This window comes from Pelophylax lessonae (genome assembly GCF_965119305.1).
Source record: "Pelophylax lessonae genome assembly, chromosome: 1".
Classification (NCBI taxonomy): domain Eukaryota; kingdom Metazoa; phylum Chordata; class Amphibia; order Anura; family Ranidae; genus Pelophylax; species Pelophylax lessonae.
In genome coordinates, this window is record NC_138768.1 from 694,348,797 (window position 1) to 694,374,893 (window position 26,097).

Here is a 26,097-nt window from a genome sequence, read left to right on the forward strand (position 1 = left end):
GATTTCATTTGTCTCCAGCAACTTTATAGCTTGCCAATTGTCTATATCAGTGTTTCTCAACTCCGGTCCTCAGGGCACACTAACAGGCCAGATTTTAAGTATTACCTTGGGGAGATGCAGATTAGAATACTGCAATCACTGAGCAGCAAATTAAATCACCTGGGATGTATTTTAGTTTTCTTGTAAACCTGGCCTGTTAGTGTGCCCTGAGGACCGGAGTTGAGAAACACTGGTCTATATAAAACATTCCTTCTACATCAGAGAACTTGTCTTTTTTTTTTCTTTTAACTTAATATTTACAACATAGGTGTTAAAACTCTTTTGGAAAAATTGAACAGGACAGTGTTATTTTACAATAGCACAATCGTAGCTAAATACAAATGGTAGAATAGCTGAAATAAAATAATGCTCAACATACACCAAGGGGAATTTATCAAAACTGGAGCAGGCAGAATCATGAGAAGCTGTGCATGGCAACCAATCAGCTTCTTTCTTCAACTTGTTACAAGAAACGTTGAAAACGAAAGATAGAAATGATTGGTTGCCAGGCTCCAGATTCTGGCTTCTCCAGTTTTGGTAAATTCCCCTCACTGTGTTCCCTTGATCCATCCAGTTGATTATGTAACCGAAGCAAGGACATTACTTTCTCAATGTTTTCATGCTAATTAGGATGTGTGCAACGCCTAAATATGGGGAAAAACTGAAGGTGGCAAAGTTTTGTCACTTAGATTTATCAACCCTGGATAAAGTATGAATGAAGAAGTTAAAATTCATTCTTTAAAGAAGAACTCCAGGATAGGCAAAAAATCACCCATTAGTACACCTCCCTACACAAAACAGTTAATACATTTATAAAATTCCTTACCATTGAAAAGAAAAGTCTAACTGAATTTTTAGGAAGTTCGCTCTCTAATTTAAAAGATAACAGCATCTGCTCTGCCAAGGAGGAGGCGTTACAGCAGGGATTACATCATATCCTCTCCTCACTCTCTACAGGATAGGAACTACATTTCCCATGAACCTTTGGGAATTACACTGAATGTGGGTAGGTACACTAGGCCGAATATGTACTGAATGTGGGCAGGTACACTAGGCCGAATGTGTACTGAATGTGGGCAGGTACACTAGGCCGAATATGTACTGAATGTGGGCAGGTACACTAGGCCGAATATGTACGGAATGTGGGCAGGTACACTAGGCCGAATGTGTACTGAATGTGGGCATGTACACTAGGCCGAATGTGTACTGAATGTGGGCAGGTACACTAGGCCGAATATGTACTGAATGTGGGCAGGTACACTAAGCCGAATGTGTACTGAATGTGGGCAGGTACACTAAGCCGAATGTGTACTGAATGTGGGCAGGTACACTAGGCCGAATATGTACTGAATGTGGGCAGGTACACTAAGCCGAATGTGTACTGAATGTGGGCAGGTACACTAAGCCGAATGTGTACTGAATGTGGGCAGGTACACTAGGCCGAATGTGTACTCGCCCACTTCAACATAAATCACGCCCCCCCCTCATTCTCCAGCCACACTGCTCAGTAAACAGTTTGATGATAATCTTAGAAACCTAAAGCATGCATGTGCAAAATGTTTAGTTCATTCTATGTAGTTTACTTTCAATAAATATTGAATTTTCCCTCCTAGGTTTTCTGTTACTGGCTGTGGCTGCAATCTTCACATGCCATCTCTCCCCCCTCCAGCCACAACAGGAGATAAACTAATTTCCCTTACTTGCTTTATTTTATTACCGAACTGTATACACATGCCCATTATTTATTTTTACCCACTAAATTCTGCTGTAATTTGGTATTATAAATATTCCTCCTCCTGCAGCTTTGGGAGCTTTCTAACAGCGTTCAATGCTTGTTTGGTGTATATGAGTACATCCCTAATCGCAACATAGAAAGAGAGCCGAGACATGCTGCTTAACATCGGCATGTGGCACAAGTAAGCCTCGTCACGGTAAAAAAGTGCAGGGCTACCTTACTAACCAATAACTTAACCACAATGGTGGAACACTCTAATGTATGGTATTCTCAATATAATTCTATATTACCAAAACACCAGTCTCTGTGATATGTAACTTCGCATATAATACACATCAAGCTAAGAATAAGACATAAAAAATGAAACTTAGCAAGCATGGTGGAAACCCCCTATAGATATTTACAGATTAAATTCAAGTGCAATAATTCCAACGATATGTGCTTTCACATGTAATACACATAAAAAAAAAAAGGAGAATAAGACAAATATTTTTTTAAAAATTACCAGGGATGGTGGAAACCCTTCTACAGATATTTGCAATACAAATGAACTTCAAGTGCAATAATTCATATTATAATAGTAACTAAAACACATAAAAATTTTGTGTAATAATCTAATAAAAAAATCCAAAGTGCCATAATGGTGTTAACCTCCCAACTGCACTTGAAGTTAATTTGTATTTTAAATATCTGTAGAGTAAGGCAACACTGCAAATTTTTTTTGCTTTTTGTGGCGTGCGAACACATAACAGTGCTTAGCAGCAAGCCTTTTACTCACAATTTGTATTTTACCTCCAGTAGTTTATTGTAAATAGTAGCATCATTACCTATTATACTGAAGATCGGCACATGGCATTAATAAACATCTGCCACAAGTAAAGATCGGCATGTGAAAAAAACAAAAGTACAGCACTACCTTACTAATCAATAACTTAACAGTGATGATGGAACACTAATGTATGGAAATCTCAACAATATTACCACAATATCAGTGTCTCTGATATGTAACTTCACATAGAATACACATCAAACTGAAAATAAGACAAAAAATTAAAACTATAAAAAGTTCAAATTTTATTTTTAAGTGCTCGGTTTAATTGAATAATTCACTTTCCCAATAGTAATAGAACTCAAAAATGAAACGGACTGAATTCTAACAGTGAAAGATATAACTGTAGATTGACATTATTTCAAGGTAAAAGAACCTGGAGTGGAACTCTTCCAAGTTGACTATGGCTGGAGTTGAGCATTTGTTTGGGCTCCAGGGATTGGCTGCTGGAGTCGCTCCAGAGCTGAAGCCAGCAAACATGCAATGCTGGGATTACTGCATGGCCAACTGTGTTATTTTCAGCGCTGACCATTGTGCGTCCTTTTTAATAATGCACAAGCTTGGGGACACCATCCTCAATACCGGATTTCATATAGCTGGGTAACGCTGGCCATACACAAATCGAATATGGACTAGTTTCTGATGAACGAGCCAACATTCGAGCATGGATGGCCCTGTTGGCACCCTACCACCTTCAAAATATTATAAATATATATCATTTTTTACATTCAAGCAATTTGTTAGTGCAGTCAACCCACCCTGTGAGTCATATCCTGACTCCTTAATAATAATGAGTCATTCCCTTTTTTTTTCTGTTTCCAGTGGATGCTCTCTACACTCTCTCCCCAAACACCGCGGTCTTGTACCATACCTGTGTAGTTTGTTTAGAAGTGCAATTGATGTGGAGGGAGGACTGGGCATTCTCAGACTCCTGGTGTGACCCACCCACTTTCTTCGCAACCTTTGACTAACAGACCAAGAGGCTTCCAGCCTGTCTAGCTCCACCATCATCTCATACCTGGATGATAGGGCCATTGAGAACTACAATTTCCACTGCAGGATAAGAATTCTACTTTTTCAAGCAATATGGCACAGTTAGCGAAAAGGACACCTGAGCCTTTTTTGACTCCTCCTCTAGGTGCCGAAGCATAGCAATGCAGCATGAATTAAAAAAACAAAATCACCAATGAAAAGAAGGTACGGACCTTAAAAACGAAGGGAGTTAAAAAAAAAAAAAAAGCACACAGACATTTGTAATGTCAAGAGCAGCAAGGAAGTGATTATCAAAATGTATTACAATCCCTGCAATCAGCTTTAACCATCACGTGAAGTAGGGGATTTCATCATTTCTAGGTGCCAATTTGAAGTGTAATCCTGGGAGTAATTTTGAATGTGTGTTCCCCTTGCAGCCTTCATATTGACTTTTAGAATAATGTCTCAGGCACACAAATTCACTTTTGACTGTCATAATTCATACGGCTACATTTAATACATCTGCATTTGGCCAACAGGCCTTTTTCAAAAACGCTAATCAGCAACAAGCCTCATCAAAAACAATTTAGACAGTTAACCCGATCTGACAGCAAAAGTTTTGGCCAGATAAAGTAAGGGTGAATAAATGCATTCTTAATCATCATCAAATCATATCATCCAAGACAATCGTTAGCCAGATTTTAATATCATGGTTATGATTAATACCTCTCTCTATGTGACCATTGTGCTTTTTTTCTTACATAGTGCTTTTATTAATCAGTACAACAACGCTGATCAAATAAGACTGCTGCCATGGAACTGTGCATTTAACTGGATTATATTAATTAGGCATAAATTTGTATCCTACAGCAGTAATAGTATACCTGTCATTTTAAAAGCTACAACTCAATCAGAGTTCCTATAAAACAATTATAAATGTTTTACCATTAGAAAAGCACTCAACCAATAAACAATATCGGCTGCTTTAACAAGGGAAGTGATTAATGTGATGGTGTTTTAACATTCATGTTGAGATGGAACACTGATGGGGAAAATGCTTTTTATGCTACAAAGCTAATTTAGGCCTTCAATAGATTCCGCTTATGCATACGCTTTACCGTATGCAATAAAACCACCCCAACAAACCGGAAGACTCAGATTAGCTTTCATTCTGCTTCAATTGTGCCCTCCATAGAAATCTAAGTGACTAACATCTAGTCTGGTTGGTATATAAGAGAAGACTTTGTCAGATATCCAACAAATAGCATGAAAGCAGCCATAGTAACACAATAGAATGCCATCTCTGAAATTTTAATTCTCCCCAATAAAAAGCTGGCTCAATAATGCTTTAAAAGGAACGCCACAGGTACAGTTTAAAAAAGGAAAAAAAATACTTTTATCCGCCTAGAGCCTGTGAAAAAGCCTAACCTTTAGAAAAAGTCAAATGTGGCCACAGGTGACACTTTCGATGTCTAAATGGTAAGCGTGATTTGCACAACACCCGAATGAGCACCATCCAGACATATTGCGGAAGCGTACCAATTATCCTAATGTGCAGTTTTGCTACAGCAATACAGTCTCTGGTGTAAACTCAAAGTACAGTACTGTGCCCTGCAAATTATACTAAATGGATCAATGTAATTGGCCTACCAGAGTGATTTATAGCACCTGCCAAGGCAATCTCAGCTATGTAGAACATTCTCCAAAAAAGTAGAAGAGGTGTTCCGTTGAGGATGTAATTTGTAATCACAGGGGACAGCGTTATTTACGTGAACTTTAGCCAGGAAAGAGATTTAAATGAGTGCAATCGTCATGCATGGTTTATTATCCAAACTATTCATTGTTCTAACCACATTTTACATTGTATTATATATTTATACATATTAGAAGTACCGTATATACTCGAGTATAAGCCGAGTTTTTCAGCATGTTTTTTCATGCTGAAAGTGCCCCCCTCGGCTTATACTCGAGTCACTGGCTTCACTGTTTTTTTAAAAATGGCGCCGCTCGGCCCCGACGTGTCACTGCGCATGTGCGGCATGCCCGGGAATAGCCGAACGTGTTTGGGTTTTCCCAAGCATCGGCGGCGCATTTGCGGTGACGTAGTATTGGCGCTGGGCGGCGTGATTTTTAAATCGAAAGCGGCTCACCGACAGGTAAGTGAGACTCCTCCGCAGCCCCTGCATTTCCTCATGCAGTGCTGCGGGCATGGTACAGGACATTCTCCTGGAAGGACATTCTCACCCAGGAAAGCCTTGGCTCTCGTACACATCGCTGGATGGAGAATGGGCTTAGGTAAGTAATAGGGGGGCTGAGGGGGGCAGCTGAACACTGAAGGTTTTTCACCTACATGAATTCTATGCATGAAGCCTTCAGCCTTTACAACCACTTTCAGCTTGTTCAATAAGGCTTTGACAAAAGAAAAAAAAAAAAACAATAGAACTGATTGGTTTCTATTCATAGCTGCACAAAATTGTATTTATTTTTTTAGGGAGACTGCCCCACCTCCACCTAAAAACTGTACTTTGGTCTTTTGTACCATCTCCCCCTCCCTTTAGATTGTTAGCTCCATTAGCAAGGCCATCCTACTCCTTCTGTGTTGTAATTGTACTGTCTCCCTTTATATTGTAACGCGCTGTGCAAACTGTTGGTGCTATATAAATCCTAATTAATATTAGCCACCACCCCAGTCAGTTCTTTGCGATCTGTGTCCCATTGGGGAGATTTCCCTTCAACTCCTCTCCCATAGTCACAACAAATGAGAGATAATCCCAAATTGTCACCAGAACTAGTGTCCCAATTGGAAGATGTCCCGTCTGTTCCAATTCTGGTGCCAACCCAAAATTTGGGATTTTCTTTCGTTTTTATTCTTGGTGATAACAGTAAAAAGGACAAATAGAGGAAATCTAACGGGGACACGGACAACAATAAAATACCTGACAGGTGTTCTTATCCTTCTCTGCTCTGTTCAGAACTTAAAAAAAGTTCTACTTTAATATTCACTAATTAGTTTAAAATGAGTAACCAAATCAATATTTCTTTGGGAAAAAAAAAAAAAAGATTTGACAGCATAACAATCTGTCACGCAGACAGATCTATGCAACACACTCAACATACAGCACAACATTCCTTGGTTTAGAATGCTGACATCATTTAGGAATTTTTCGGACTGAAAATCTATCTCTTCAGAATAAAATATCTTGACCTAAGGGCACCTTAACAAGGGACTAATGACTCTAACAACATTTAAAGTGGTCCACTGATTCATCTTGCACAAATTTTGCCAATTAATCATCTCGTATAATAAAACCTGCCAGCATAGTGACTAACAGAAGAAAATACATCATACGTGGCAGCCAAAATAAAGAGAACACTAAGCAGACCTGTAGGAACAATGAACTTCAGTTCCAAAATGCCTTCTCGATGACAATGTAACAGAATTCATTTTCTGGTATGATTGTGGTAACCATCAACTAGTAACTGACAATGACTTCAACATATTCTATGAATGATGAAGACAAGGCAACACATGTGGCTTATTAACATAGCTAAAGCTAGCGAGATGGGGAAAGGTCAGGCTCGGGTTTAGAGCAAGAAAATATCATTTCAGGGCTTATTCTAGGAAACCAAGTAAATGTATCCATCACCAGAGATATATTCCTTACCTCCACATAGGATATGGGGAATATTCCTATTTTGTCTCCCAGCATTCCTTCGGCCCAGTTTTCATCCACTCTGCGGATCACCGTGAGAATGTCATCCTGTACAGACAAGGAAAAATTATCTCAGCAGGCTGCCATCCATAATACAATCCATGAGCTGCACAATGATCTAAAGTAATGCACAGTAACTGGAATTTATACCTACAATGGGGTTCACGTCTTTTCTAGTTGTACCAATCTTTATTTTTTTTACAGGTTAGAAAACCTTGAATAGACCAATATTACAATTTTCTATGTGTATAGAATGGCTGCAAGTGCAAATCTCATACAATCTTATATACAGTATCTCACAAAAGTGAGTACACCCCTCATTTTTGAAAATATTTTAATCTATCTTTTCACGTGACAACACTGAAGAAATTACACTTTGCTACAATGTAAAGTAGTGAGTGTACAGCTTGTATAACAGTGTAAATTTGATGTCCCCTCAAAATAACTCAACGCACAGCCATTAATGTCTAAACTGCTGGCAACAAAAGTGAGTACACCCCTAAGTTAAAATGTCCAAATTGGGCCCAAAGTGTCAATATTTTGTGTGGCCACCAGTAGAAGCACCGAAGGGTGGCGGGAGGGGGGGGGGATGTCCCCTCCTGCTGCCTGTAAGAACACACAAGCGGCTTAACAGCCACAATGGTTGTTCTTATGGTGAAGGGAATCGCTGGCGGTAAAAAATGATATCTGAATAATGCCTACATCATTCATATCCCCACTTAAAGCCCTGGGCATCATATGACGTCCAGCGGTAAGGAAGTGGTTAAAGAGGATCTTCTGTCAGTTAAAAAGGTACAAATACTGTAGCTGCTGACTTTTAATAAAAAGGGACACTTCTCTGTCCAGGGATCCAGTGTTGTTCTCACCTGGGTTGGTTCTTCGTCGGTCTTCGGTGCCTTGCACCGCCATCTTGGATGTGGGAAGCCCGCTGACTCCCTGGGACTTCCCACTGCACATGTGTGAGTCACGTTGAGCTTTGTGAATGGACCTGTAGCCTCATGGGACAGATAACATGTCCCAGGAGGTTGCAGGCGGGCAGGCAGGCAGGCAGGGGGGCTGAACTTCCTTTGGAATTGCCTAGGCAACCCCAGCTGAAGTGGGAGCGGATACCTGTCAAAAAGGTTCCCGCTCCTTAAAAAAAATAAATAAATAAATGAAAAAGCACAACTTCCTGTTTGGGGTAAAGTTTTTAACTCTTGGGGAGTAGATCACCAAAACTGAAATCTGTATTGCAGGGGATGCCTAAAATTTGACCTGTATCTTAGTGCAGATTTCTGGGAAAATCAGCGAGCCAATCACATAAGCAGGAAATGAAATTTCTTGGAAAGATCCGTACAGAAAAAACTTTAATAAAGTGTGGGATCTTTGGGTTAATTCAACTAACGCTACTGATTCCTATACTGGAATGTAATGTTTTCCTAGGTCTTCATATTATGTCTCCTGTCATATCAATATTTTGATATTTATTTTCTTTTATCAAGACCCACCATGATTATCATTTTCGCTTAGTTAATCTATGCCTCTCTCGCACATTTCCTTGCCGTGCAGGACCCTCCCCCCGCCGTGCAGGGCCCTCCAGTATTCTTTGCTTCTACCATGTGTGCCAAAAGTGAGAAGTGGTTTATTGTTTTAGGTTGGTTTTCTAATGTACATTTTTTTTTCTGGTTATGCACCTTTAGGCCTGGGCATGCCCAACAGGACCTGTTTTGTAAGCATCTACTTTTTCAAATAGTAATAAATAGAAAAAAAGTTCTGTACACCAGCTGTGTACAAAAAAACTCAGTGCAATATGGCAACATGGCTTGCTTTGCAATTGTATTTGTTAACTGATTATTTTTTTAATTTGCTATTTTTTCCCCCAACAAAAGGTTTTTTTTTTTTTACAATGAAGTTTTAACAAATTAGTCCCCCCCCCCCAGGATAAAGGCACCCATCGCTCTGGCATTCAGTCTACCTTGATGGCCCCTACACACGGTCCGAAAATCAGAAGACAGATCGTCCGTTTCTTTTGCATGCTAGTCGCATATCGAAAATAGAGAAGTAACTAAAGTTACAAAAATTCTTGTATGACAAGATAAAAATTCGGAAGTGATGTAATGGGTTGTAGTATATATTTGTATTGTATTTTCGGACAACTGTACCGATTAAACGAATATCGTACGATCTTTTATCGTACGAGAAACATTTTTGTGCTTGTCCGATCAGATAATATTGGATGATTTTTTTTTTGGTCTTTTTTTCCGATCGGGTGTACGAGCCATAAGTCTTTAAATGGTCTGGGCTTGTTCACCAATTCTGAGTCATTTTCAGAATACAAAGCATGAAAAGTCGGCTTACAAGCTCATCACAATAAATCATATTTCCTTTATCTTTATTTCTCATGTAAACTAGAGATTTCTAAGCACAAAAAAGCTGCTTAAAATGAAAAGCAGCATTCCTCCTGGCTGCTGAAATAAAAGGATCATCTGGCAGATCCCAGCGAGAGGCATAACAATAGATGTTTTACAACATTCCGATATGATCAGCATGCTTAGGATAAGCAGTTTATGTAAACACCAACATATGGAAAACAAGCAAACAAACCGTAACAATATGGATCCGAGGAAAACCAACAATTCGGTCTTCTCAAAAGAATGTACAAAGAGACAATGTAAGAACACAATAAGACGTGAATTCTTAGCATTTGCACATATCCTGGTCTTAAAACCAAAGACAAGCTGGAAGAAGACTGCTAGAATTACAACTGGCAATACATGAATAGACAAATCTGAAAATCTACTAGTGTATGTAACGTTCATGCGTTTTTGTTAGTGGATGGATTTACAGCTGCAGAATTATTACACTCAGTAGCCTTGTAGAGAATCTGTTGAACAAACATATCCAACTCTCAGGACTTCATCACCGTGTACAGCCTGTTATATACCATATATATATTAATAGATGTTTAATGGAGGGATAGAATATATGAGGATGTATAGATGAGAGACAGGCTATTGTATGGTGAGCACTAGAAGTAGTATTAGGAGAGTTGCAGGTGATGGTAAAGCAGATAGGTTCTGATGTCAAGTATAGTGCAGATGGTAAGAGGACACAGATGGAGTATACTTAGACAGAGTAACCTAGTGCAAGGATAGTTGAAGGTAGTCCCAAGAGCTAACAGTCTATGCAGATGATAGTGAATAGATAGATACAGATAGTCTTGGTAATTGCAGTAGATGACAGTAGGAGATTGGTTAGTAAGAATCCCCTGCGGGGTACTTATCACTTAGATAGGTTTAGGAGTAACAGTGTCCATTGGAGAGGGGTGATCCCGTAGCGAGATACGGATCACCAGCGAGGTTTCCGGCTTCAGTTCAGCAAGGGAGAATGTCAGCAGCTCCGACTTCACAGGAGTAGGTGCGGTGAACATGTGGTTTGAACGAGCGATGAGTGAGAGCAAACCGGCGATTGAAATAGCCGCTCATAGCGGCGCTCGGCAATGATGTCATCCGGTCTTCAAGGTATATGCGTCCCTTGTTACACAAGATGGGACGCAATTAGGAAAGGAGAAATATGGAGACAAGGGTACCAGAGGTACCAGAACATTACAGTGTATGGCCAAGCTTAGGATAGGTTCACACTGGATGCAGTCCCTACCACCCCAAAGCTATCCATTGTGGGTTTTTCTTTTTCAGCTGTACATGGATTTTTCATTAAACTACTGCGCAGTAACCACTAGCCAACTGTTTGACTCGCAGCTGTGGTGCAGTCCTATTGACTTGAATGGCTACATTTGACGAGCAGCACCACTTTTTTAAAGCTGGGTTTACAAGTACCAAATTCCTCCTGAACCCGCCAAATTTCAGTACATGTGTACTCCTGTCAAACGCTCCTGCTGGAAAACCAGCATTCAACCAGTACGTGCAGCACTGATCTCTGTATTCTGACAGGAGGGGTGATGCAGCTGAAGTGTATGTTTTACACGCCTGTGTGAATGAGTCTTAGGCTGCATTCACACTAGGGATCGGCCGATATCGTTTTTCCATTGCCGATACCGATATTTTGGTCATCGCGTATCGGTATCGGCCGATATGTTTGTACATCTAAAAACATTTTTTTTTTTACTTAACAGGTACTCTTGTGGAGGGATCTGGGGGTCTAAAAGACCCCAAACCCCTCCTCTGCACTTTAAAGCATTCAAAACGCGAAGTTTGGCTGTTTTGAAAGTTGTCATTTTTTTAAATCTGGCGCCAGTACCCAGAAGTGATGTCACTCATGACATCACTTCCAGGTTTTTGCATAGAGACCCGATCAAAGCCGCATTCGGCAGCCGTGCAGGCTGGTTGCCTGGGTCTCCCGGTGGGACAGGAGACCCAGGGGGGACCCTCCCGCTCCTTGTAATGACAGCCGCATCGGTTGTCATTACAAGACAGTCGACCGTCGGCTATGGACGCCGCATCACTCCGGTACAAGCACTTTCCGAAATATCGGTAATATCGGCCAAAGTGCATATCGGCCCTCGATATATCGGCTTTGCCGATAATCTGTCGATCCCTAGTTCACACTAATGCGAATTGGACGTGGGGTTCTCTGCATCCAATTCGCATGACAGGAGACTGTTAACTGGCTCTCATTGGAGCCGGTTCACGCATCTCTGGGGCAGCCGTGGAGCACATTACACAAGGGTCCTGTGCACCTTTGGCTCAGTTTTCAGGTCCAAATTAAGGCAAAAATTGTGGCCCGATTTGTCCATGAAATGGAAAAAAGGAACACACCGGACCCCTGCTGTGAGCCACATCTGCACACAGTGTGAACCCAGCCTTAAAGGAAAGGAGACTGTAGAAGGATGTGGTAGAGGTGCATGAGCAGGATGTGGACAAGGTGCACACAGGTAAGGTATAGAAGTAGGGGAGTAAGATGGTGGGCACTGTCTGGGCATATCCTAGGGTTAAACTATTTTGGTCATGTGATATTGAATGCATTTCTTATATACTGTGTGCAGAATTATTAGGCGCGTAGTTTGACCAAATCATCATTTTTATACCTATTGTACAACTCCAAGCTGTATAAACATGGATGCTTTTTGGATTTAAGCATATCAGATGTGTATTTGTGTAATGAGGAAGGGTGTGGCCTAAGGAGATCAACACTCTATTATAAAAGGTGTGCATAATTATTAGGCAGCTTCTTTTCCTCAGGCAAAACGGGCCAAAAAAAATTCAACTGACTGAAAAGTCAAACATTTTAAAACATCGTTCAGATGCAGCACTCTTGAAATTGCTAAGATATTGGGGCATGATCACAGAACCATCAAACGTTTTGTTGCAAATAGTCAACTGAGTCACAAGAAACAGGTTGAGAAAAAAAGGGGCAAATTCACTGCCAAAGATTTGAGAAGAATCACACATAAAGCTACCAGGAACCCATTATCCTTCAGTGCTGTCATATACCAGAACTGCATCCTACCTGGAGTGCCCAGAAGTACAAGGTGTTCAGTGCTCAGAGACATGGCCAAGGTAAGGTAGGCTGAAACCTGACCACGACTGAACAAGACACACAAGTTGAAACGTCAAGACTCGGCTAAGAAATATCGGAAGACAGATTTTTCAAAGGTTTTATGGACTGATGAGATGAGTAGCTCTTGACGGACCAGATTACGGGGCCTGTGGCTGGATCAGTAACGGGCACAGAGCTCAGCTTTGACTCAGACACCAGCAAGGTGGAGGTGGGGTTCTGGTATGGGCTGGTATTATTAAATATGAGTTAGTTGGACCTTTTCAGGTTGAAGATGGACTCAAAACAACTCCCAATCCTACCGCCAGTTTTTAGAAGTCACTTTTTTGAAGCAGTGGTACAGGAAAAAGTCTGCAGCTTTCAAGAAGACCATGATATTTATGCAGGACAATGCTCCATCACATACATCAAAGTACTCCACTGCGTGACTAGCCAGTAAAGGCCTTAAAGATGAAAAAATAAGGACATGGCCCCCTTCCTCACCTAACCTAAACCCTATTGAGAACTTGTGAGCTCTTTTTAAATGGGAGATTTACGGGGAAAGAAAACAGTACACCTCTCTGAACAGTGTCTGGGAGGCTCTGGTTGCTGCTGCACAAAAGGTTGATCTTCAACAGATTGAGAAACGGACAGACTCCATGAATGGACTGTTATTAAAACAAGGGTGACTATATTGGCCACTGATTTTTTATTTTTTTTTTTTAAATGTCAGAAATGTTTATTTGTAAATTTTGATATATTATTATCACTTTAACTGCTGGACCGGAAGATTTTACCCCCTTAAAGAGGTTGTAAAGCCTCTCTTATAACTTGTACCTATAGGTAAGCCTAAGGATTACCTATAGGTACTGTAAATATTTCCTACACCTGCACCGTTTAGGAGATATTTACTTTTAATGCAGGCGATGACGTCATCAGCGCATGTGCTCTGAAGAAACGGCCACCCGTGCCGTTCCTTCAGAGCCCTGTGGCGTGAATAGCGGCTCCCGCGTGCATGCACGGGAGTGATGTCATTGTGCCACTGGCCAATCAGCTGGCCGGAGGATGCGAACCAGGAAGCAGGATGGCCGAACATGTCGGCCGTCCTGTCGCTGAGTTGGTGGCACTGTGGGGGCTTCGTTCTAAGGCAAGTAATTCATAATGAGCTAGTATGTGATGCATACTAGCTCCTTATGCCTTTGTCTTAAAGGTTTTTTTTTGGTGGTTTTACATCCTCTTTAATGATCAGGCCATTTTTTGCGATACGGCACGGCGTTACTTTAACTGACAATTGCGCAGTCATGCGACACTGTACCCAAATAAAATTGATGTCCTTTTTTCCCCACAAATAGAGGTTTTTTTTGGTGGTATTTGATCGCCTCTACGTTTATTTTATTTTTTTGCGCTATAAACAAAAAAAAAAAAAAAGTGACAATTCTGAAAAAAAAAACCCAATATTTTTTACTTTCTGCTATGAAACGCAGCCAATAAAAAAAATTTAAAAAATCTTTTTTTTTTTTTTATCATTTTAGGCCAATATGTATTCTGACACATATTTTAGGTAAAGAAAATCCCAATAAGAGTATATTGATTGGTTTGCGCAAAAGTCATCGCGTCTACAAACTAGGGAATAGATTTATGGCATTTTTATTTATTTATTTTTTACTAGTAATGGCGGCAATCAGCAATTTTTAGCGGGACTGCAACATTGTGGTGGACAGATCGGACCCCTAACTGACACTTTTGAGGGGAACAGTGACATTACTACAGTAATCAGTGCTAAAAATATGCACGGTTACTGTACTAATGACACTGGCAGGGAAGGAGTTAACACCAGGGGCGATCAAAGGGTTAAGTGTGTCCCTGGGGGATGCTTTCTAACTGTGTGGGGGATGGACTGACTAGATGAACACAGAGATCTGTGTTGCTGAGTAGCAGGAACATATAATCCCTGTGGTCATATGTGGCAGAATGGCAGTCTGCCTTGTTTACATAGGAAGACTGCCATTCTGTCTCAATAGGGAGTGATCATGGGTGGCCGGCGGACATCGCGTCCGCCGGACCCACTGGATTGGCTCCCCTTTGGGTCAATCAGCGCGTGTGCCCCCCTACTGGCTATTACATGAAACGGCATACAGGTACGTCGTTTCACATAATAGAGCCAACCTGCTGCAGTATATGTATGGTGGCTGGTCGGCAAGTCGTCACCATGTGAAAACAAACAAGTGAGATAGGAAAAAATCTATATATACAGTATCTCACAAAAGGGAGTACACCCCTCACATTTTTATAAATAATTTTATTATATCTTTTCATGTGACAACACTAAAGAAATGACACTTTGCTACAATGTATAGTATTGAGTGTACAGCTTGTATAACAGTGTCAATTTGCTGTCCCCTCAAAATAACTCAACACACAGCCATTAATGTCTAAACCGCTGACAACAAAAAGGGAGTACACCCCTAAGTGAGCCCATTTAGCCATTTTCCCTCTCCGATGTCATGTGACTCGTTAGTATTACAAGGTCTCAGGCGTGAATGGGGAGCAGGTGTGTTAAATTTGGTGTTATCGCTCTCACACTCATACTGGTCACTGCAAGTTCAACAAGGCACCTCACGGCAAAGAACTCTCTGAGGATCTGAAAAAAAAAAAAAAGGAATTGTTCCTCTACATAAAGATGGCCTAGGCTATAAGAAGATTGCCTGAAACTGAGCTGCAGCATGGTGGCCAAGACCATACTGTGGATTAACATGACAGGTCCCACTGAGAACAGGCCGCGCCATGGTCAACCAAAAAGGTTGAGTGCACGTGCTCAGAGTCATATCCAGAGGTTGTCTTTGGGAAATCGATGTATGATGAGTGCTGACTCAAATGATTGTAAGAGCCAATGCTCTAATGATTTTTTAGAATTTCCATACGAACGTTCAAACAAAGATCTACTGGTGTATGGTCAGTTTTAGAAGACCTTATAATCTAAAAAAAAAAAAAAAAGGAAAAAAAGAAAAAACAACATCTGTATACTTTAGTATTGGATAACACCGTTTCAAGTTTCTAACAACTTAGCTTAATCTTTTGAATGTGATAATGCTGGATAATATAGGTTCATGGTGGTGATGATAGTGCGTACAAGTAAAGTGTAAAAGAGAAAGAGACACAAAGAAGAAAATAGAGGGAGAGGTGAGCGGATGCAAAGTGGGGAGAAGAGGGAACAGAGAAAGCTGCACAAGGGAGGAAAAGTCAGGAAAATTGGATGAAAAGAGAGAAGTCTACATGGAAGTATGGAAGGAGAAAGTCACACAGAGGAAGGCAAGCAAGGAGGGGATGTAGTTGTAAAAGACTGCCTGCCTATGAGATGTACATGCAGAATAGATCTGTGAAGGTTCTCATTTATCCAGGTCAGGGTACAGTAGCAATACAGTACTCTTTCAAGTAGCTTCCTTAGTTTTATTGAGTAATAGGAACATACCCCAGTATTTATAGTAACACGGGTAATTCACCTTCATCCGATCACCACAGAATATATGTCAAGGCAAATGTAGATTATCCAACAACATGATGGAAGCTTTCGTAAAAGCTGTCCTAATCACACAATCCAATTGCCACGGTGCCATAAAATACAGTTGATTAAGACTAATATTAGCTATTTAGAATAAAGGAAGGCAGAAACACAAGTGTGAGTGACAGATGAGCATCATTAAATGTGGAGAAGAGCAGCTTAGTGAGGAGAGATGAAGAAGAAGAGAAAAGCACGCACGTAAATGAAAAATGGGTCATTCACACTAGACTGCACAGAAATTGCATCAAGAGTTGAACAGGTTGTTAGTATTTTTTTTATTTATTACATTCAGCATTACAAATTATTTAAAGCATTACAAGATCTTAAAAGTGGAGCTGCGCATTGCTAGTACAGTCAAGGCTGAATTAAAGTGATTTTTTTTTTGTGAATTTAAATTTTATTTATTACTGGTACGTCTATTATGCAGCATTTTACATATATATTGTACATTCACATCAGTCTTTGCAGATGACACCAAGCCATGCAATGGAATAACGTCCTTACAGGATATCTCCAACTTACAAGCCGACCTCAATGCACTGTTTAATTGGGCGACTATGTGGCAAATGAGGTTTAATGTGGATAAATGTAACGTTACGCACTTGGGAGTAAAGAATATGCATGCATCATACATACAATATCTCACAAAAGTGAGTGTACACACATTTTTGTAAATATTTTATTATATCTTTTCACGTTACAACACTGTAGAAATGACACTTTGCTACAATGTAAAGTAGTGTAGTGAGTGTACAGCTTGTATAACAGTGTAAATTTGCTGTCCCCTCAAAATAACTCAACACACAGCCATTAAGGTCTAAACCACTGGCAACAAAAGTGAGTACACCCCTAAAAGAAAATGTCCAAATTGGGCCCAAATAGCCATTTTCTCTCCCCGGTATCATGTGGCTCGTTAGTGTTGCAAGGTCTCAGGTGTGAATGCGGAGCAGGTATGTTAAATTTGGTGTTTTTGCTCTCACTCTGGTCACTGGAAGTTCAACATGGCACCTCATGGCAAAGAACTCTCCGAGGATCTGAAAAAAAGAATTGTTGCTCTATAAAAAGATGGCCTAGACTAGGGCTGAACGATAGTCGATATGATATCGACTATCGTTCTGCGGGCGTGGGCGATATTCATATCGCCGAAGACACGATATTTAGCATTCGGCAATGGGCGTGGCCGGAAGACGTGCGGGACAGACGCGGTTTGTGAGAGCTCCGATACCGCCGTACAGAATCCTCAGCAATCCTCCTAAATCTCCCCTATTCAGGGAGAAAAAACAGCTTGGGGAGACCCATCGAGGCACCAGAGACCAATACTGCCCGGTATTGCGGAGGAAAGACTCCATTCTGAGGAGCGCAGAGTTGAGGCCTACACAGGCACAGAAGCCGCGGCCTTGCCTAGATCGGAGTGCGATCGTGCACTCGTGGTTCCAGATAAGGCCTACCTACTCTGCACTCATTCGGGACTTGCCTCCATCCCCCGGGTGCCCCCAAAGCCATACACAGACCTCCTAATCTTCACAAAAAAGACCCCAGTGTACTCATATCCCTCAGCAAGCTGTGCCGACCGCCATCTTGGCTGCACAGAGTGACACAGATCCACAGCAGACTGCAACTCTCTCACCTTGTTCAGCAATCCTCCCTTGCATAGAACTCTTTAAGCAGCCGCTCTACAGCATTAGGCAGGGAGAAGTCGGGACTCGGGGGCATTCTTCTACCTCCTACCACCACTGTGAGTCCGACTCTGCCTAATCCACACTGTCATTGTCTTCTGCATTCCACCCAGTTAAATATAGCGATATATATCGTTGAAAAACAAATATCGCAATGTACTTTTTTTCCCCAATATCGTGCAGCCCTAGCCTAGACTATAAAATGATGTCCAAGACCCTGAAACTGAGCTGCAGCATGGTGGCCAAGACCATACAGCGGTTTAACTGGACAGGTTCCACTCAGAACAGGCCTCGCCATGGTCGACCAATGAAGTTGAGTGCATGTGCTCAGCGTCATATCCAGAGGTTGTCTTTGGGAAACAGATGTATGGGTGCTGCCAACATTGCTGCAGAGGTTGAAGGGGTGGAAGTTCAGCCTGTCAGTGCTCAGACCATACGCCGCACACTGCATCAAATTGGCCTGCATGGCCGTCATCTCAGAAGGAAGCCTCTTCTACAGATGATGCACAAAAAAGCCTAACAACAGTTTGCTGAAGACAAGCAGACTAAGGACATGGATTACTGGAACCATGTCCTGTGGTCTGATGAGACCAAGATAAACTTATTTGGTTCGGATGGTATCAGGCGTGTGTGGCAGCAACCAGTACAAAGATAAGTGTGTCTTGCCTACAGTCAAGCATGGTGGTGGGAGTGTCATTGTCTGGAGCTGCTTGAGTGCTGCCGGCACTGGGGAGCTATAGTTCATTGAGGGAACCATGAATGCCAACATGTACCGTGACATACTGAAGTCGAGCATGATCCCCTTCCTTCGGAGACTGGGCCGCAAGGCAGTATTACAACATGATTAACGACCCCAAACACACCTCCAAGATGACCACTGCCTTGCTAAAGAAGCAAGAGGGTTAAGGCAGTGCTGTAAAATAATGGTGGCCACACAAAATATTGACACTTTGGGCCCAATTCAGACATTTGCACTTAGGGGTGTACTCACTTTTGTTGCCAGCGGTTTAGAAATTAATGGCTGTGCGTTGAGTTATTTTGAGGGGACAGCAAATTTACACTGTTATACAAGCTGTACACTCACTACTTTACATTATAGCAAGGTGTCATTTCTTCAGTCTGGTCACATGAAAAGATATACAGTAATAAAATATTTACAAAAATGTGAGGGGAGTTCTCACTTTTGTGAGATACTGTACATCATACATACATCATACATACTAGGGCACATATGTCAAACACAAAGCCCACGGCCCGAATCCGGCCCTCCAGACTATTTCATGTGGACCTTGCACCTCTCCTGCAGCTGCAGCACCCCCTTGCCTCAGCCCTCACCTTGTCTTAGCAGTTGGCAGCAGAGAAGAGGACAAAACTCCTCCACCAGATTCAGCACCTCTCTTTGCAGTGGGGGGGAGAGGCTCATCTCTGCTTGCCCCCACCCCTCAGCAGTGGGCAGCAAAGGGGAACTCTGACAGATCCTGCGCTCTCTGTGCAGCAAAAGCAAACCCTTGTCTCTGCCTTCCCTGGTCTCAGAATTCAGCTGACTCCAACCCTCCTCTGGTCCTCCTCCAGGCCCTGCTTTCTAGCTCTGCCCCTGCTTCTTCCCAGCAGCAGCACAAGGAGTACATTTATATAGTCTTGCAGATACAACTGGCCCATTTAGGCCAACCATATTGCTGATACAGCACTTGATGAAATTGAGTTTGACACCCCTGTACTAGGGGGGAGTACAACTGGGGAAATTAATGGTGGAGAAGGATCTGGGGGTTTTGGTAGATCCTAAGCTTAATAACAGCATGCAATGCCAAGCTGTTTCCAGAGCAAGTAAAGTCCTTTCTTGTATTAGGAGAGGCATGGACTGCAGAGAGAGAGAGAAATATAATTTTGCCCCTGTACAAATTATTAGTAAGTCCTTATCTGGAATATTCAGTCCAGTTTTGGACACCAGTTCTCAAAAATGATATCGGGGAACTCAAGAAAGTGCAGAGAAGAGCAAATAAACTGAAAAGAGGCATGGAGGAGCTCAGCTATTAGGATAAATTAGAGCAGGAGTTTCCAATTTTCTAAACAAAGGACCAGTTTACTGTCCTTCAGACTTAGGAGGGGCTGAACTATGGGCATCAGTAGTAGAAGAGATACAGGCATCAGTGGGAATAAACAATGCCCCATCTTTGGTGTCAGTGGGAGGAATTGTGCCCTATCATTGGTCCCATTTGCCCCATTGTTGGTGTCATTGGGAGGAATTCTGCCCTGTCATTGGTGTCGGGGGGGGGGGGGGCATTGTTGGTATCAGTGGATGAAAATAGTGCCCCAAAGGCCAGATAACAGCAAGCAAATGGCCACATCTGGCCCGAGCCGCAGTTTGGAGACCACTGGATTAGAGGAACTGAATTTATTCTCTCAAGAGGAGATAAGAAGGGATAGGATCAACAGGTACAAATACATAAGGGGTCCATATAGTGAACTTTGTGTTGAGTTATTTACTTTAACCACCTGCGGACTGCCAATTGTAAATATACGTCGGTACGGACGTTAAATACTGGGGTTATGGCAGCTGCCATAACCCCGGTATTTTTTAAAACAGCGGGCGGTCCACTTTAACATTAAGGTGGTCCCAGCAGCGGTGGTTTTCCATGGTTACCGGAGCCATCAGTAGCGGGGAAAATGATCCGATCCTTTCTCCTCCTAGGCAGGAAGTCGAGTGAGGGCAAGATGGCCCCCACTCGACTCTATGGCCTTGGAGGACCGGAGAGACGTCATACGTTGCTTCCTCCCAATGGCCTTATGGGGTCCATTTTATTTATCATGAAAAAAATAACTTTTTTTTGCTTTTTAGTGTAGATGTGAGATCTGAGGTCGTTTTCATTTGATCCGATCCTGCAGACGGATGAAAAATAGGGTTATGATCTGTCTGGATTTCACGGACAGGATCGGATAGCAGTTGGTGTCAGCCAACAAGTCACCGCAGACATCTGCTGTCCCATAGGGGTGCATGGAGCGTTCAACAGGTCTGCCTGAAAAACTGACAGGTGGACCTGATTGGAAAGCCTGTGTGAAAGGGGCCTTGGAGTGTTTTTAGAGCTGAAAAATTCACTTGATTTTTTTTCCAGCCAGAAAACGCCCTTGCCAAAAACTGCTGATAACAGCCTACGTGTGCATGGACACATAGGATAACATGCTGGGGAGTTTATTGGCTGCAGAAAAAAAACGTCTGAAGCCAAAAACAGCAGCTGTAAAAACGTCCTGTGTGCATGAGACCTAAAAATAATAGCTTTTATTTCATCATACATCAGTGAACACTAACCCCCACCTCCCCCATACCCATTCAGAGTCCACTCCTTTTCTCTAGCTAGATGGCATGGGAGTTTTGTTTTGGAGAACAGACAAGTACTCCAGCCATGTGAACCCTGGCAGAGGAAAAAGGAGGCTACAGCAGCTTTTGTGCATTATACAGTTGAGACAAAGTTGTATTAGCCAGAGGCAAAGAAAATCCTGAACAGTTCAGCATGTTTGTTCTTGCAGCAGTCTGTGCAGTCAGGCACCATGATCACATTATCCTCCCTGAGACTACTACAAAGATCATGGCTCTGAGAGCCAACTAAATATAGCTTTATGGAAGGGCCGCTCCATTCCATTTCTCTGCCACAGAGTGCTATATACTGCTTCAACAGAGCGCCTTTTATTATGACACTTATCCAGGCCGACCACAATGTTGTCATCCTGATAATTCTCAGGTCAATGATTATTCCCAGCTAGATAGATAGGGCTCTGAATGACTCGGGGATATACCGGCTCCACTCATGTAGCTGCACAAAAATCCATGAATTGTTACAGTGTGGCTTTATTTTAGACACTGCTGTGCTGGGTCAGGTCTACTGTACAATGACACAGCATTATGTAGCATTTTATATTGTGCCTTTTATTATAATCTCTTGTTCATTCAATGGTTTCATATTTTATATTAAATTAGATTTTTTAGTATTATATTATTACAAGTACTTCTACAGCACCATCAATTTATGCAGTGCTTTACAGATATATTGTATATTTAAATCAGTTCCTGCTCTCAAGGAGCTTACAATCTAAGGTCCCTAACTCACATTCACACATATACATACCAATTTAGACATGAGCCAATTTATCTAGCAGCATGTTTTTGAATATGGCATCATGTCTTGCTGTATACAGTGTACAGTAGTGATATATAAAGCGTTGACCATAAATCGGCCGAAAATAGGGGCACGGGGGCGTTTTTGATGCGTTTTCAATACATTTTAATGGGGAGGTGTATTTTTTTTTTTTTTTTTTTAATGACCAAATATGCAACAAAGAATGCAGCAAGCAGGATGACATGAACCAGTGTGAAAACATACATAAAATTTAAAAGGATGCATTGAGCTTTTCTTGCACTTTTTTTTTTTGCAAAAGCGCTTTAAAAACTGCTCAGTGTGAAAGCAGCCTATCGGCTGAAAAGTTGCAGGTAGTGGCCGAAAATACATTCATATTATTTAAATTAATGATATTACGGTAATTAAAAAGTTCAACCTAATACAATAATATTTTAAAAATACATATAGTTTCAAGTCAATTTTGGTTTCGGTTTTGGCCAAGTGCATCCTGAATTTTCAGTTTCGGTAACGGAATTTTCATTTCGGTGCACCACTAATATACAGTTTTCTTAAAGCTCAGCTCAGAGACAAACAAAAATCCTTACTTGCAGTTGGACTGCACTTAAAGGGTTAAATAATAATTTAGGTTATCACCACCATTAACTAGGTGTTTCAAGTACAAATATCCGAGGAACCAAAAAAATTGCCTATTAGGGATTCTGAGCGATCTCCTGACGGATGAAGTTCCTAAACAGGCAGTAGCGAGGGCACTGTTCCAAGCTCGTAAGTTAATACTTCTTCACTGACCCACCCACTCTGAAGGAATGGATAGCCCAAATGGGAGATACCCTCCGACTAGAAAAATATATTTTTCAACACAGGGGCGGTTTTGGAAAATTTGATAAGCTATGGGCTCCTTGGTTAGACACATCAGGCCCGTCACCTGTTGACCTTATTATAGACCGCCTAATAATTGGCTGGGGGTGATAATGATCCTGATATGATGGTATCCTTGGGCAATAAATTGATCCCCGCTAAGCAAAATGGAGTCCGCCGGGCGGAAAGCCTGTATGAAAGAACCCCAAGTCACTGTCTCACAATGAGCAGCAGCATTGATAGCCTAGCAGGTGTGCTCATTCACCTGGCTATCATGTCTACAAGATAGGCAGCCGAAGTCCAGCTGAAGAAGTGTGCAAGGCTGGCTGATAACGCTGCTAATTGCAAGGTTTAGGTTGGTGTGGTCAACAGAAAGTGCTGTTACTGTTGTTCCATATGTAAAAATGTTGTCACAGATTTACAAAAAACTATTTGCAATTAGCTTACAGAGAAGCAGGATGCCAGACAGACATACTAAAAAGTAGGTTATATATATATATATATATACACATACATATATATATATATATATATATATATATATATATATATATATATATATATATATATATATATACACACATATATATATATATATATATACACATACATACACACATACATATATATATATATATATATATATATATATATATACACACTGTATATATACACACACACACACACACACATATATACACATGCATACATACAGTCAGGTCCATAAATATTGGGACATCAACACAATTCAAATCAAACAAACAAGAGGTGCTTTAACTGCAGACTTTCAGCTTTAATTTGAGGGTATTTACATCCAAATCAGGTGAACAGTGTAGGAATTACAACAGTTTGTATATGTGCCTCCCACTTTTTAAGGGACCAAAAGTAAAATGGGACAGATTAACGATCATAAACCAAACTTTCACTTTTTAATACTTGGTTGCAAATCCTTTGCAGTCAATTACAGCCTGAAGTCTGGAATGCATAGACATCACCAGACGCTGGGTTTCATCCCTGGTGATGCTCTGCCAGGCCTCTACTGCAACTGTCTTCAGTTCCCGCTTGTTCTTTGGGCATTTTCCCTCCAGTTTTGTCTTCAGCAAGTGAAATGCATCCTCAATTGGATTCAGGTCAGGTGATTAACTTGGCCATTGCATAACATTCCACTTGTTTCGCTTAAAAAAATCTTTGGTTGCTTTCGCAGTATGCTTTGGGTCATTGTGAAGCGCCGTCCAATGAGTTCTGAAGCATTTGGCTGAATATGAGCAGATAATATTGCCAAAAACACTTCAGAATTCATCCTGCTGCTTTTGTCAGCAGTCACGTCATCAATAACTACAAGAGAACTAGTTCCATTGGCCATTGGCAGCCATACATGCCAACGCCATGACACTACCACCACCATGCTTTACTGATGAGGTGGTATACTTTGGATCATGAGCAGTTCCTTTCCTTCTCCATACTCTTCTCTTCCCATCACTCTGGTACAAGTTGATCTTGGTCTCATCTGTCCATAGGTTGTTGTTCTAGAACTGTGAAGGCTTTTTTAGATGTTGTTTGGCAATCTCTAATCTGGCCTTCCTGTTTTTGAGGCTCACCAATGCTTTACATCTTGTAATGAACCCTCTGTATTCACTCTGGTGAAGTCTTCTCTCGATTGTTGACTTTAACACACATACACCTACCTCCTGGAGAGTGTTCTTGATCTGGCCAAAATTGGAATTCAAAGACACCCCAAAATTCAAAGTGGAAAAAATTATGCAGCAGTCTAGTCCATTTTGCTGAAATTTCATTGCAGCAACTCAGATTGGTAGTTTTTATGGCCCCCACATGCTTGTATGCATGCCTGACAATGTCAGGGCATGATCCTAATGAGACGACAGATGGTGTCCTGGGGTATTTCCTCCCAAATCTGGACCAGAGCATCACTGAGCAACTGAACAGACTGAGGTGTAACCTGGCAGCCTCGGATGGACAGAAATAAAATGTCCCAGAGTTGTTCTATTGGATTAGGTCAGACAAGCGTGGGGGCCATGCAATGGTATTAATTCCTTCATTCTCCAGGAGCTGGCCGCATTTTTTTACCACGAGGCCAGGCATTGTCGTGCACCAGGAGAAACCCAGGACCCACTGCACCAGTGTAAGGTCTGACTATGTTGAACTTCCAGTGACCAGTAAGAGAGTGTGAGCGATAACACCAAATTTAACACACCTGCTCTCCATTCACACCTGAGACCTTGTAACACTAACGAGTCACATGACACCGGGGAGGCAAAATGGCTAATTGGGCCCAATTTGGACATATTCACTTAGGGGTGTACTCACTTTTGTTGCCAGCGGTTTAGACATTAATGGCTGTGTGTTGAGTTATTTTGAGGGGACAGCAAATTTACACTGTTATACAAGCTGTACACTCCTACTTTACATTGTAGCAAAGTGTCATTTTTTTTAGTGTTGTCACATGAAAAGATATAATAAAATAACTACAAAAATGTGAGGGGTGTACTCCCTTTTGTGAGATACTGTGTGTGTGTGTGTGTGTGTGTGTGTGTGTGTGTGTTTATCTGACAATTTCACATATGGAAGCAGATAATTGCAGAGCGCACGTCTTTGAAAACTATTTCACACACTACAACATATACGCTTAGTCAGCTCTAATTCGCTCCCTCTGCATATTTTTCTTGGAAACTATTTATCAAGGAATTTTTCCTCCACATTGGAAACCTTTATTTTTTAAGGCACTGATTTCGATTTGTGGAAAAAGTCAAACATGTTTCATGAATTAAAAGGTGTGTATGCAGTAATCCATGAGTCAGTAAAGCGTAAGAAAGTTAAACATATAACTTAAAGTGTGGCTGTCACAAAAATACAAATCCCCCTTCTTGTAGAACTCAGATGGCCCCCATCCACCCTCTTTAGTACTCAAGTTGTCACATAATTAGCATCCCCCCCAGAGGAGGCCAAGCTGGCCAAGTCAGAACACTCCAATCCAAGACTCGTGAACTATGCCTAATGTCTTTATAGAGTCACCAATGCGTTTTTTTTTTTTTTTTTCCCTTCAAAAATCTATTCTATTCTTCTGCCACGAGCCAACAAAAGCCTGTTTGCCTTGGCTTT

The 26,097-nt window shown here is 41.4% G+C and overlaps 1 protein-coding gene across 3 annotated transcripts in view; it reads right to left on the bottom strand.

Annotated features, from left to right (window-relative positions):
* Window positions 1–26,097, bottom strand: part of SH3RF1 (SH3 domain containing ring finger 1) — a 261,467-nt gene that overhangs the window by 76,867 nt on the left and 158,503 nt on the right. For all 3 annotated transcript variants that reach the window (XM_082243144.1, XM_082243142.1, XM_082243143.1), the window contains exon 4: window positions 7,241–7,336. In XM_082243144.1, the coding sequence (XP_082099270.1) occupies window positions 7,241–7,336 (96 nt within the window). The remainder of the gene's footprint in view (window positions 1–7,240; window positions 7,337–26,097) is intronic.